General features: G+C 51.5%; 4 protein-coding genes across 4 annotated transcripts; 1 reads left to right on the top strand and 3 right to left on the bottom strand.

Moving 5' to 3' along the window:
- Positions 1-8: 8 nt before the first annotated feature.
- On the bottom strand, positions 9-1,814 carry LRP88_04603 (acyltransferase 3; the record flags this gene model as incomplete). The annotated part of the gene is made up of 1 exon (XM_083241175.1): positions 9-1,814. One exon carries the CDS (start codon positions 1,812-1,814, stop codon positions 9-11), a length of 1,806 nt encoding a protein of 601 aa, XP_083102323.1.
- A 2,136-nt stretch (positions 1,815-3,950) lies between these two features.
- Positions 3,951-4,952, bottom strand: LRP88_04602 (uncharacterized protein; the record flags this gene model as incomplete). The annotated part of the gene is made up of 2 exons (XM_083241174.1): positions 3,951-4,748; positions 4,800-4,952. 2 exons carry the CDS (start codon positions 4,950-4,952, stop codon positions 3,951-3,953), a joined length of 951 nt encoding a protein of 316 aa, XP_083102322.1.
- Positions 4,953-7,723: 2,771 nt separating this feature from the next.
- On the bottom strand, positions 7,724-9,776 carry LRP88_04601 (uncharacterized protein; the record flags this gene model as incomplete). The annotated part of the gene is made up of 6 exons (XM_083241173.1): positions 7,724-7,744; positions 7,795-8,519; positions 8,568-8,732; positions 8,785-8,922; positions 8,973-9,168; positions 9,222-9,776. The coding sequence occupies 6 exons, from the start codon at positions 9,774-9,776 to the stop codon at positions 7,724-7,726; spliced, it is 1,800 nt and encodes a 599-aa protein (XP_083102321.1).
- A 441-nt stretch (positions 9,777-10,217) lies between these two features.
- On the top strand, positions 10,218-14,180 carry LRP88_04600 (uncharacterized protein; the record flags this gene model as incomplete). The annotated part of the gene is made up of 5 exons (XM_083241172.1): positions 10,218-12,333; positions 12,387-12,575; positions 12,629-12,688; positions 12,843-12,998; positions 13,051-14,180. 5 exons carry the CDS (start codon positions 10,218-10,220, stop codon positions 14,178-14,180), a joined length of 3,651 nt encoding a protein of 1,216 aa, XP_083102320.1.
- Positions 14,181-14,361: the final 181 nt, after the last annotated feature.

Here is a 14,361-nt window from a genome sequence, read left to right as displayed (position 1 = left end):
CTCCTCACTCATTCAGACAGCATCTTCTCAACTCTCCTTCCAACAGTCATGCTCCAGACGTCCACCTTTCTGTGCCACAGGTTTGTCAGGTAAAAGGTGATGCTAATGAGTGTCATGTAGCCGATAGCGTAGCCTGTGAGACGGCCAAAGTTGTCGAATAGTCGGGGCATGATCCAGAAGCCGATACAGTGCAGGACAGGACCGTGGACAAGGTACAGTGAAAAGCTGATCTTGCCTAGGTATTGCGCTACCCGGCCTTCGAGGAGGCGGCAGAGGAGTGGGCTGCGGAGGATGCAGGGAACGAGAAGAAGTGCACCCATAGATTGGTAGAACATCCAGCCTGACATGGGAATGTAGTACTTGGGGACAAAGTAGGATAGAAAGACGAAGCCGGGAGTGTACTCCGCACCTACATCCGGGTAAGAGAGGAAGTAGAGGGCCACGAAGATGACGAGGACGCGGAGGGGAGTTGATTGCAAGCCCGACTGGCGAGATTTGCCGACGCCCACGGAAGGAGGTGCTATTGTCCGGTCGTTGGGGTCAGATCGTCGAATATCCAACTCTGAGAGAAGGGCGCCTCCCAGGAACGTGGCCATGTCCCATCGCCCGATAAAGAGACTGTAGGCAGAGAGGAAACCTGCAAAACGAAGCCGCCATCTTGCCTTGAGAGCTGCTGTACCCAGCAGGAAGATGTACAGAACCATTGAGCCGCGCAGCTCCATGGGGATGGTAAAGGTGTGGGGATCATAACGGGGATGGTAATGGCCAAAGTTGAAGGGGTTTGCCCACTCGGCGTAGGCCCGAGTAAAGTTCTTGAGGGCGTACGTCATGTTGTCGTGGATGAAGGGATGCTCCTCCCAAGAGCCACCAAACTGGACCCAAGTCAGGTTAACGGGGTTTGTGTCGTTCAGAGACTCGGTCTTTTCAGTGAGGTCAGAAACGTAAGATGGCGTCTTGCGCTTGTCATTTTCAATCTTGAGATACGAACGCGGTGACAGAGTCTCCAGGGTCGCCAGGGCAGTCGTGGTTGCGTTGTCCGTCGTGTTCTTTGCAAGCTCCGCCTCGACTTCGCCCTCGAGCTTGTAGAACTTATCAGGCCCGTAGAGTCGCGAGGTGGAGTTGACGCAGAGCAAATCAGTCAGGTTCGCGGTGGTGTTGCCCAGATACAGTGGGCCCTGCAAGCCCAGATAGTTTGCGACGCCTGCAGCGCCCATAATAGAAGTCCCGTTGACGCATGACGTATCCAGTTGGATCTGGGCTGTGGTAATAGTGGCGTTGATGTAGACCGAGTCAGGACCCTTGTAGATGTTGAATTCAGACTTGAAGGCTCCGATCTGGGCAAGCATGGCCACTATGAACATGCTGATGGTGGGAGGGATGTAGAGGCGAAAGACGCGTCTGAAAACGGCTGATGCAAGCTTCTGATACGTGTCTTCGAGACGACGCTCGTGAATTGACCTCAGGATGTGCCTGCAGATGACATAGCCCGAGATTGCAAAGAAGATGGCCACCATTGGACGTCCACGATGCAAAAGGCAGACAATCGGCAGCGAGGGCCAGTTCCAGTAGGGCTCGGGAGAACGAGGGGCCAGGGCGCCATAGCCCAGCATCACAGCGGGAGTCCAGGGCCAGAAGAAATGGTAGTTGAAGACGATGAGACAAGCGATGCCGCGAAGCCCGTCGAGGCATCGAATCTTGTCCCTGTTCTTCCTGGCAAGGGAGGCCTTCTCATGGTCGCGGTCCGTGTCCTGCTGGAGCAGCTCCGCCTGCTGAGGCAGCCCGTCGCGCGACTTTGCCCTCGGGCTTGGAAGCATGATTGACTGTTGTGTTGTGAAGGGGGGAGCAACGCGAACAGCCAATTGTGCGATGAGTGTTGAGATGAGGGATGAAACAGCGTGTCCTGGAGTCGTGACGGAATGTTCACTGAACACGAGGATTACATAATGTGGATGCGATAAGGGTGGTTGGTTGGGATTACTCGCAGTGGTTGGAGCGGTTAAAGATGGAGGTTTACATAAGGTGGTGCGCCACTGCGGCTGATGTGGGGTGGCTCCTGGTGGCTTACCCTAGTGCTGGATGGGAGTTTGCTTGGAGAGTGACGTCAGGGTGTTGGAGGGGAGATTTGTGAAGATAACTGAAGCAAATAAAATACTGAGAAATTTTGAGCATTTCTGTCATACATATGTATGTAATTATTCACGTTAATTGATGTGTTGTGGGATCGTGTTGGTGAACATTTGGGCTTCAAAAGTCCGCTCAAGCTCCAAAGCCAATCACATGTCAACCGTCCAACAAGCAACTTACAGATGGTCACGCGACACCACTTCCAATTTACCCCGGGTTTCAATCCGCCTTGCATGAGACCGATCTGGCCTAGGACCACAGCTCCATGCATACACAGAAACTGCATGATTCCTCTTGCAGGTAAACGTGATGCCTGCATGGTCGTGGACACAGCGTCCATCCCTGCAAGACAACTTGAATGTATCACTACACACTGCGACCGAAGGGAGCAACCTAGCTTACACTACTAACGTGAGTGACCGAGGTACGAGGTCAGCGAGCGTTTTTTTAACCTTGGTAGTGTAAGCGGTTTTTTACCCTTGACACCTTTAGGTGCTTGGGGGAAACTGGGGTGAGGAGGCTTGCCGACGATTGGGGACCCCAGACGACTTTGAGCGAGGTCACGAGCCATTGTCGGATACCCGATATATAAGGCAGCGAAACGACGGAGGAGTGCAGTGGACGGTTTTTAATGTAGCGAGTAGCGTAGGCGTAAAGGAGCGGAAGGACATGGGAAGACAGGGCCCCATGTAGGTTGGGTGAGTCACGCGTGACGAACGAATCACGAAGTGAACGACCGTAAGGTGGAGACCTCGACGGGAGAGAGGGCTACTTAAGGGCGGGACCGCCCACATCCAGAGGATACGATGTCGAGGCCCATTTTTCATGGCATGAATCCTGAAGGAATCCTCGTCATCTTCACGTCACGAGATAGTTGTTGTTTACTTGTCTTCCACACAGTTTTCGATGCTGTTGGTTGTTTTCGAGGGACTCAATAACCTGGACCCGGCTTTCTGGCCTCTGGCTTGACAATTACCTGTCTGACGCTAGAAGTTCCCGGGAAGGCCTCGACAAAGGCTCAGCCCTGGTTCTACGGCTTCAGATTCGCAAAGACTTTAGTGACAGCAGTGGAATCGGACGTTGCAATACTAAATTCATACCAATGAGATGGCTATGGCTAAACCCTGAGAGTTGTGTATATTGTTGAGCGTCTCGACGTCGTTTGGAGCGCTGTTGATGAGACCTGAATCAGGGAACTGGAACATAAAGAAAACAAGCTTTGTCTTATGCAGATTCAGTTCAGGTCATGGTAGAGATGGGGTGTAGTCAGATTTGGGTTTGGAGTAACCTAGGGTTCAATAGCGACTTCGGCTGTTTAGGGCAGACGACCCTCCCGGAAAGCTCCACTGGGAGATGTACTATGCGCTCTCTATCCTGGGCGATGACATATATAGGTACTCAGACTTGATGAAGGGGATACTGCTTGGCACGGGAATCAATACGCACACGTTGAACCTAGTATGTCGCAATGGGATATCTTAATGATGATACAGTGGCTAATCTAATATCTAAACAAGAAGAATACAGCTAGACAAAGGAAAATGAAAACATGAGAGAAGGTATTCTAACAAGGTCCATAATACATCCTCCAAACCATAACCCGTTGTCGTCTATATCCTTCCAACTCCGAACTTTTTTCCTAACCAGAAAGAACTTTTTGCCAAAAAACCTCGTTGCCATAGGTCTCAACACATTAACAATACGCTAAACGACACAATTGGGTATCCCGTAATGTAGTACAAGTAGCTTCCCGCCATGCGTTCCCTATTATCACAGAACAAGAAAAAAAAAAACTCCAAAGAAAAAGTGGTGGTGGTGGTGGTGCATTAGATGCGGTTCGTGAGGGCGATGCCGGGTGAGGCTGGTCGCTCGAGATCGAGACGGTGCATGTGCACCTCGAGACCGCTGATCGAGGTGTGGCGCTTGTGTCGGGGCGTCTTCTTGGTGATGCTCATCTTGCGGGGACGTCCGTTCTTCTCCGCCATGGATGGCTTCTCGTCCATTCCAACGGAAGAGACGGAAGAGGTGGAAGAGTGGGTGCTCGCGTAGGAGGAGGCTCGCGAGATGGACGAGTGGATGGACGAGCGAGAGGAAGAAGCCGTCTGGGGTCGGTCGGCAAGGTCGGAGAGGATCTCCTGGGGAGTTCGGGGCTTGTCCGAGACCATGCCCAGGCATCGCTGCCACCAGTTCTTGTCGTGCTCGGAGTCAGAGAACTCGACCATGTCGGCGAGGGCCTCTTCAGCGCGCTCGGCCTGGTCCTCGTCGAGTTTGAGGGCGCCGTGCTCCGAGGCCAGCTCGAGGAGTGCGGCGGCGTCGCATGCGTCGCGGCGCTTGCTGGCGTCGTTCTCGTGAAGACCGCAGGCATCCATCTTGAAGACGATGAGGTCCTGGAGAGACGTGTAGGGCAGGGTCGCCTCGCCGGTGACGTCGCGGACGCGGCGGGCAGACGCCGGGAGGTACGGGCAGAGCCAGTCGGGAATGAGCTTGACCTCGATCTCCCAGCCAGAGGTGTGGCGGTAGAAGACGGCGCCCGACTTTTCGATGAGGGGCGTGATGGGGTGGCCGACAATCTCCTTGCGGACGCGACCGGGGGAGGAGGACTTGCTGATGACTAGGTCGATGCTCTGGGAGAATGTTAGTGAGTGTTGAGAGTGTAATGTGAGACATGAACGTACAGCAGGGCGGCCATGGTTTGGCAGATACTTGGTGACGGCCAGGTCACCGATGATGGCCAGACGCGTGTTCTCAAGGCCGGGAATGTCGGCGATGAGGCGCACCACGTATAGAGCAGCCTGCTCCAGCTGGGCGAAGGTCAGTAGTGGAGCCATGTCTGGACTACTAGTTGAGAAGACTACTAAAGGACTTCGCCCGCGTGGATAGGTGGTCGTGTGCCTTCTGATGAAGATGCAGAGCCCAGCCGCAAGGGGGACAGGGCTGTCTCGCCATATATACGCAGTTCTACATTGAGGACGGGCCACAACAACAACAACAGAAACCTGTCAAACAAATTTGACCGCGGGGTGCATCAAGGGTACCTAAACTGTGCCCAATGGCACTCTTGGCAGGGGTGTCTTCCAATGGGAGGGCCAGGGACGGGCGAGGTAATCTTAAAATCTCAGGGTCATCCCAGCTTGGACCCTGGATGCTTTCGCAGGTTGGGTCTCAACAGCCGGAACCCAATTGTGGCTGGAATGGATCCGATGACGTTTTTCGAGTCTGAATCTAATCAGTTTCAAGTTTGTTTTCCTTGTTTTGCCATGTCTGAGCTTTTGACTCGGTTCGTATGAAGATGGAGCTATCGGCATTGACCCTATTCTCCCCGTATCTACATCTGTTGCCCATCTCGATAACTGGAATGGGTGAGGTTGCTTACGACAAAATAAGATTACCTGGTGGCACAGACAAATTTTTTTTCACAAGGGGTCCTTTTTTGTTTCGTGTGGTGGTGGTGGTCTGGACGCTGGCCTTTCTTTTTCCCTTCTATACTTTCCGTTTTCTTTTCTTTAAAAAATTTTAATGGCCCTTTTTCTTTTCGTCGAGTGATACGGGATTTATTTATTTTCGGAGCGAAATGTGCTTTTTTGGCGGCGAAACGGATGACTAGCATTATTTGTGGCGATTGATTCAGCACAGCCGAATGAGCACGAGACTGATTACTCCGTAAGAAGGTCTGGAATGGATTTGGAAGATCATGTGCATCTGGAGCTGTATCTGACTGTCTTGTTCTGAAATGCAGCGTTTCGCAACAACGACTGGAATGCTGCCCTTGTTGTGTTTTACACCAGGTACCCTTGACTGTTGCTGTGATGAAACCCGGCAACTGCGAGATGTAGATTGGCGCTTGAATTTCCCCTGAGTGAATCTGGGATGGTCCTTGCATTCCTCACATGCAGAGTCATGTTGAATATTGGATGTGCGCCCAGCAGGCTGCGAGATTCTCCGGCTCCTCGGTAAGTTTTGTGGTATTGCTTTTGCATGTGAGTGCACCTGAGCAGAGCCGAGGGATAGGTGTTGTCTGCTCTCCTTTTTTGTAGCAGTGGTATTCAAGTGATAGAGATCCTTTGATTGAACAGGTGTTGTGAGGGATGCCCATCAGGGCTCAGGAGAGACATCCTGATAATAGCCCGTCGAGCCGGGTCATAGCTTCATTCCTCTAAACTCCACGTCACGTCATTCAAGGTGGAGAAAGTAATTAATTCTTCCAGAAGAATGGAAGCCCGACGGGACCCATCGTGACTCCGTCCGAGCCGTCTTGACTCGGCCGCTCTGCGGGTACCACACGGGTCGACGCCGTTTATTTTTTTTCTTTCTTTGTGGAGGTCTCTTTTTTTGGTGCTCGACCTTGTAGGGCTTAAGGGCTTTTAGTTCAGCGGATGGTCCGTGTCAAAGAAGAGTGCTTGGTGGATCTGAATAGGAGCGCTACCGTCCTCGTCCTCGAGGCAAGCCGCTCCGTAGTTACGCTGGAGCCGAGTATCAAGTGTCTTTATCAAACCAACGAGTTTATTTAAAGTAGTTAAACAATGTAAAGTTATGTTCTAATGGTACCATTCAATGCCTTTATTCCTTGGCACATCGTCAACTCAATCACAGCAAACCCATTCAGTCATCCGTCAAAGCTTAGACGCAGGGGAGGAAGAATCATTTCTGAACAGAGGGGAACAGTGTTGAAGAAAAGTCACGAGATTGAGCTTCTTTGTTCTGCTACTTTGCTTTAATTCGGATCTGGCGGCATCTTTCAAAGTCGTCTACTCTCATCATTTCTCTGCTCAGTTAAAAGTTGTTTACTTGTGATTCGAAGAGTTGTCTCTTTTGCGGCTTTGTTTGCAGTCTCGCACTATCATTCGACTCTGTTCTAGCGACTCTTGACCATGTTTTTCGCCGACCGACAAAGACCCTATTTCCAGGCGACTAGAAGCCTTGAAAAGCTCGAATCTCAACTCTACCACACAGACTATGAGGTTGAGCTAAGATCCGACGCAGGCTCGTCATCAGATAGCGACTATGAGAGTGACATAGTTGATGAGGTAGAGAGCGACACTGATGACGAGTCTGTGTTTGACTTGCCGTTGGACTTTCGACATGCGCATCGACCGCCGGGACTTGAGAAGCGGAGAATAACTACACTCATTGCCGCCTCGTCTATTATGTTTGTGTTTCTTTATTCGTCTTGTTGGGTTCTGGGTAAGCTTATTGAGCTTGGTGTTGGTTTTGGACCATCACTCGCCATTTCATCGACATCTGGCCCCGTCGACATGAAGGTTTGATACGATCTTCGGGGTAGCGAGAATAGGCGAACGAAGCTGATGTATGGACAACGAAAAGTTGAGATGGCGTTAAGGGAGCTTTGTCTTGTATATTGAGCACACTGTTCCAGGCGAACGGTAGAGCTGGTGACTTGGAGTTTGAGGGGCTTGTTGGACCTCCTGGACTATTGAAACACGCGAAATATTCGGAGAAGTTCAGTCAACTTGATAGTATGATTCGGCTTAGATTTCATTTTAGAGACACGCTTGTATAATATTACCGCCGGTTTGGTATCAATGTTCACGTTTCCTATATCCCCGAGGCCAGGCGCTCCTGAAGTCCCCCCACGCCCAAGTTACTCCCGATCCAAGGCAGACTCTCCATGTGAAGTAAACCTTGTGGATCTAGGTCGAATATCCTTCGTACCTCAACAGTAGGTCGCGGACTGGTCAGAAGTAGCTTGAGCGGGGGTCTTCCGCCACGGCTACCATCGTCGACTAGGCTGACTAGGCTCAATATCACGCTCGCCAGGTCATCCAGGTAATCATCTGTCTCGTAGAGGTTGACGCTGTCGATGATGCAGATAACGGGTGTCCTCGGTGGTATTTGGCCGATGAGATGAGTAAAGAGACTGCATAGAGACTCGACACTTCTAAGATCCATGTTCTGGATTAACATCTGAGAGTCAGGCTGAAAGTACTGTCCTGGGAACTGACGGAGTAGTTGAGCGATGAGAGAACGCATCATGACAGCACCACCTTGATGTTCATCCCAAGCGAGGTGACGACCACAGAAGAACACGAGGCTGATGTAACGGCCCGATTCTCTGAATGTATGCGCAAGAACGGCACAGAGCGTGGAAAAAGGGGATACATCTCCTGCCGTTCTAAAGTCTCCATGGACAAGAAGCTTGGAAGAGTTGGGGCTGCCCAGCCAATTGCGGAACAGCTGCGTCGTCACAACTTGCTGGGCCCGCCCCTGATCTTGATGGAACATTTCTTCTGCGCGAGATGCCATGTGCTGTAGGTCTATCTCGTCAAAGTTGGGGATACCGAGACGAGACCACAGTTCTCGAGGTGTGAGCTCTGACATTTGGGTAGACTGTGGAGTCACTGGTCTTGATGGGACGGGTGAATATGGCTGCCAGTTTCCTAGAGAGTGTAAGTAGAGAAGGGGTTGTTGAGGAAAGTTGGACATACTCTCTCTATCGCTCAGAATAGATAAGACGCAGTTGAACATGTCCTGCATCCAGAGCACACCTGCAGTCTGGGCTTGCTGTTCGCGGAGAATTGCGCCAAGACCCATGTTTGTTACAGTGTTTCTCTGCATGATTGTTGAAAGGTCTCTGAACATACGATCGTTGTCTGTGTGATTTAGAGTCGGTTATCCGTCTTGGTGTTGCTGTTCCGTACTTACCGCCCATCATGCGGTGATCAAAGGACATTCGTGCTTGATTCTCCAATTCACTGCAGCAGCTGTTCATTTCGGTCAAGCTCTTGACGAGGATTGCTTGGTACTGCGGGCCTGTGAGAATCGCCAAACCGGCTCTTTTCGCTATCATATGCCATTAGCTGAGAATGTAGAGGACTCGGCGGCGTTCTCACCTTGTACGCTGGTGTAAAACTTGATGGAGTTCTCGATGGCCTTGAAGATGGCAAGCACGAGATTGGTCGAGGCTTTGACAATGTTGGCGTCTTTCGGGTACGATTGAAGATACATATCCATCTTGGCAAACGAGTCGGGCAAGTCTTCAAGGCTTGAGTTGACCTCCTGTCGGACCTGTGATGCTTTGCTATAGGCCTTGAAGCCCGTCAGTCTTGGAGTAAGTATATCAATCTGTAAAGTGTGCTCACATCTACCATGAGATTGATGACGCCGACGATAGGCGTTGCAATCTCAGAGTTGGGAACCAGCTTGGTGGCCTGCTGTGCGATAACGTGATGATCATCCATGAGGCTTCGAACTTTCCTCCTAACCTTGCCGACGTTTTGTGAGCCTGTCTCAAAGTCGTAAACTTGACGGGCCTTTTCCAGCTTGGCCTCGACCTCTTGCCACTTGGTCAAGTGTCGTATGCCCCATTCTTCGCTATACTTGGACAGAGTTGAAGTCTCATTGTTCAAGAGCTCCATAGCGCTAGGAAATATCTCATCCCAAAACCTCATGTCAGCGATAGGAGCTGGCGTTGGTCTAGGCTGGGTGGGAGGGGAGGCATCAGGGACCATTAGGCTCTGCGACTGAGCCGGGATAAGCGCGACAAACTGGCCTTGACTGGCATCGTAACGGACCCTTCGGACATCGAAAGCCTCATGGTATTCTGGTAGTCGGTTTTCGATAAAGTCGACTGCGGGGGTGTGGAGTCTGAATGTTGGATGTGGTGATGTGTCTCTTTGGGGAATCTGGTAGGACATGGCTGCTACGGGCTTGGAGGAGTCAGTTTTCAGATTAGTTCTGAGGACCTTGAGATAATTGTCAGCCTGAAGAGAGGAGGAGTTCTGATGGATGCTCAGCTTTGGGGGCCAGACTAGGGTCATGTGGATATCACCACCACTATATCCAATAGCCTCAACAGCGATAACCGCCTGAATGCAAGACGAGTCACAACGGCCCCCAACTGTAAGAAACTGGGGCTCCATCGTTGCCTGGAGCCTGGTTGCACCGACTAGGGTTCTTGCAGTAGCTGATGGCCTAAAACGGCGTAGATTGGGCCGATAACTCGTTGATTTGCCCATGAACGGCCGTTGAGGCTGATCCTTGCAGGAGCGGGGGGCTCTCGGACGAGGGCAATATCCCTCATTTGTTGCTCATATATCGGGCCAAGGCTCGCATCTGCAGAATTTACAGTAACTGCAATGGCGACGGTTACAACTCAAGTCATGACTCCCCCGGCTGAGGATGTTGATGTTTCTGCCTCAGACCTGGTCTCAGACAAAGTGAACGGCCAGGTCAACTCAGAGAAGGAAACAAACACCCTCACCTCGGAAAACACAGAACAGCCACCCAGTAACGGAGATAAGGACCATGGCTTTCAACAACTCCAGGACCGGTTCGCCGCCATGGAAGCCAAGCTCAAGCTCATCGACAGCATCGTTGACCTCCGCCAAACATTCGAGAGGCTCGGAAAGCCTGAGCAGGAGGTGTCAAGGATGGATATCCCTGTCGAATCAATGACGATGGCCGAACTGTCTGTCCACCACGAATCACACCTCGACTTTTATTGGGACGCCTTGTGGTTCATGAAGCGGGCTAGGGATTCGCACGATTCTCTCTTGGAGGTCAAGAAGGCCATGAAGGAGAAGCGGGATGCAGAGTTGTTGGCAAAGTCAAAGAGTTTGTCTGAGAAGGAGCCCGAGGCGTCGAGGAAATTGAGTGTTGAGGCTTTTCTCAAGGGAGAAAAGGCCAAGGTTCTTCGGGTCGATTGGCTACTCTTCATTGCGAGCAAGGGTGAGCTTGAAAGCTCTATCTTGACTCCGATCGAGGTTGTGTCCTCGGAGCCTGAGCCACAGACGATCCTTCAACTCCCTGTGAATCGTGCAGGAGGACCAGTCAAGGCAAAGCCCTCTGGCCATCGTGTTGTGGACAGCGATAAAGACCAAGAGTCGGCTAGCGAACGGTCTCTGCCTGAAAGAATCAAGATTCACTCTGGTCCGTTGGTGGCCATCTTCTGCCGTGTCATGGACAAGAAGGAATGGAGTGTTGCCAAGGACAAGTCTATGGTGTTTCTGCGGCCGTACCGGCAGTTGGTTTACCACGAGACCAAGCTGAGGGAGTATCTTGCGGATCTGGAGAAGCAGTTTGAGGGCTACGATGGAACGGAGCCGCTTCCGGAAGCATCAGAGAAACAGGAGGAGGGCGACAAGGAAACAAAGGAGTCTGAAGAGGCTTCGGAGTCCAATTCTGGGAAAGAGTCTGAGCGAAAGAAAGACGATGATCAACTAGAGAAGCCGAATGGCTTGGTTGAGCAGTCACAAAACACCGACAAGATCGACTCCCAAGACAAGCAAGAAGAGGGCAAGGGTGAAGAAGGCGAGAATAAGGAAGAAGAAGGAAAGGATGAAAAACACAACACCATCACTGGACTGCTTCACCTCCGGTGCTTGATGGACTTTTTCGACAAGAACATCAAGGCAAAGCTCGACCATATCAGCAGCCCCGACTATACTCACGTCTCCTTTCACGACATTTGGCACCTCTTTAAGCCTGGAGACAGGGTCGTCGATCAGACCGAGAAACAGGCTTACGTCATTCTACGCGTGCAGACGCCGCGACACAAGGTTGAGGAGCCGTGGCTGCGCTGGTACAAGAAGCCCACGAACAAGAATGACAGCGATAGCGAAGATGAAGGAGATGATGATGAGGGAGAGGATCCTGTCATGCTTCACTGCGTCTATATCGACTTTGACGGCAAGCAGTTTGGACCTGTCTCGAAAAAGTTCAAGATTCCGCAGTTTGGGGAGCTCAAGGATATCAGGTCACTCCCTGTGTATCCTTTCCGACATGCCAAAAACAAGCATCTTCAAGAGGACTTTATCAAGCGTGGAAAGATGCTTCTCGACGTGGCAAAGTTTAAGCCCATGTACTACATGGGCCTGACGCTGGATACACGAGATGAGATTGACAGTCAGGTTGTTGTGGATTTCAACGAGGCGTTGGCTGACGAGAAGAGACGAAAAAAGTGGGAGCCCACAATTGGACCTGTTGGTACTGCTCCGGATGATAGGGATGACGAACCTTGCATGGCGTCTTGTTGTGACGGCCAGGCTGTGCATGACGGCGAGTATATCGACTCAACTCTGACTGAGAACTACGTCAGGAGCCTCATTCCGAAGACTTCCCTGCGGGCACCATCTTTGTTGTTGTCTCCAAGACCATTGGAGGATCTGGGCGGCGTGGAAGGGCTCACTGAAGAGGAGTTGGTGGTCATGACGTATCGAGTATTCGGCTTTGTGTTGCGCAGTCGAAAATGGGGTGAGTAAACAACCGCGGCGATTGAGTTGCATTAAGCTGACGGGGGTCAACAGCTCAACTCGACCTCACATTTCTCCGATACGAAAACGCCGACGCGAGGAGCGTGTCGATCAACGCGTTTGAGCGGCTCGAGCTGCCAGCAGGCCATAGAGAGATGGTCAAGTCTCTTGTGATTCAGCACTTTCGGTCGAGACAGACGGCGTTTACGAAGGATGAACAGACTGACTTGATCAAGGGGAAGGGTATGATATTGCTACGCGATTTCGGTATGGTACTGTTTACTGATGCATCTTAGGCAAGGGACTTATCATGTTGTTGCATGGAGCACCTGGAGTTGGAAAGACGACTACTGCCGGTGCGTATCCTCCCAGTGGAATGTCTTCTTTGAGCGCACCTTACTAACTACAACTTGTAGAGGGTATTGCTGAACTGTTCAAGAAGCCTCTGTTTCAAATCACTTGCGGTAGGTTTGGACTCACCACGCCTTGGTAACTGTTCTGACCTGTTAGGTGATCTTGGAACTACTGCCCGCGAGGTCGAGGAGGAGCTTGAGAAGAACTTTGCCCTGGCCAGTCGATGGGGTTGTATCTTGCTTCTGGACGAGGCCGATGTCTTTCTGTCTGCACGAGAAAGAATGGATTTCAAGCGAAACGGCTTGGTTGCTGGTGAGTTGAAGCGCTTCCCTCGATCAGTGACTTCCCTAATGACATGATCTAGTGTTCCTTCGAGTTCTGGAATACTATACTGGCATTCTATTCCTAACTACTAACCGTATCGGCGACTTTGATGAGGCCTTTGCGTCTCGAGTCCACATGAGTCTGTACTATCCAGAACTGGACGAGGAAAAGACACTCAAGGTGTTTGAGCTCAACCTCGACCTTATCCGAGACCGATTCAAGAAGCAGGGCCGAGAGATTATCTTTGACGCTTCCTCGATCGAGGACTTTGCGAAGCAGCACTTTACGCAGCACAAGTACAGCCGTTGGAACGGTCGTCAGATCCGCAACCTGTGTCAGACGGCCCTCGCATTGGCAGAGTTTGACGCTCAAGGAGGTGAACTCGACGCTGAAATTGACAGGAGTATCCCTGTGAGTCTACAGTTGAAGCACTTCAAGACTGTGCAGGCTGCGTATCTAAGCTTCGGGGAGTACCTGGGTGATATACGCGGGACGAAGGGCGATCGTAGGGCAATTGACTATGGGCTGCGGGCGAGGCAAGATACGCCGTATCAGACCAAGGCCAGCCGGTTTGCGCAAAAGGCAGAGGAGATGAATTCTCACGAGTGGCATGGACATGCTACAACAATGTCTTCCGATGCTTCGCATTATCGGGTGGCTTCTCAGGGGGATCCGTTTCAGCCTTTGAACCAAGGCCACATGCAACCAAACCAAGGCATGGGCGTATCTCCACAGGGATACCGGCAATATCAGCAGCCGCAGCAACAACAGATGACGCCGATGGGAAACATGGGCTTCGGCATGCCCGGACAACCGGGACAAAGCCAGATGGACCCTCGCATGGCGCAGAGCCAGCAACCGGAGGGACAGTACATCCGGTACCAACAAAACAGCCAAAGTTATCAGCAGAACAACCAGAGTGTTCCTCGGAACACGAACGTCAACTTTCAGGGGTCGCCGATTCCTCAGAATAGCTTTCAGAGTCAGCCGGAGCAGGGGTACGGGGGTGTTTCTGTTCACCAGGTCATGGGGTCACAGGTGCAGGTCCCATCAATTTCCATGGGAGAGACTTCTTCTCAGAGCTTTGTGTCTGGATCTCAGACGGGACAGGATATGTTTAATGAGCAGAATCATAGACAGTTTATCGGGAATGAGGGGGGTCGTATGTAAACATGATGGCCAGGGAGTGCGTGGCTTGGTAGATGCCTTGGCACTGATAAACAAGGGAACTTAGATTAGTTTTTGGAGTGTTTCTTTGTTCTGAGATAAATAATTCGGGGGAAGGGGCAGCACTTTTGTCCTGTCACTGTGCGAGCCCGTGATAAAGACAAAGACGTGCCTTGGCGTAACG

This window comes from Fusarium phalaenopsidis (genome assembly GCF_050370095.1).
Source record: "Fusarium phalaenopsidis strain FUZ10S chromosome Unknown contig_32292, whole genome shotgun sequence".
Lineage (NCBI taxonomy): Eukaryota > Fungi > Ascomycota > Sordariomycetes > Hypocreales > Nectriaceae > Fusarium > Fusarium phalaenopsidis.
Note: the sequence above shows the minus strand (reverse complement) of the source record. Positions and strands in the feature narration are given on the sequence as shown.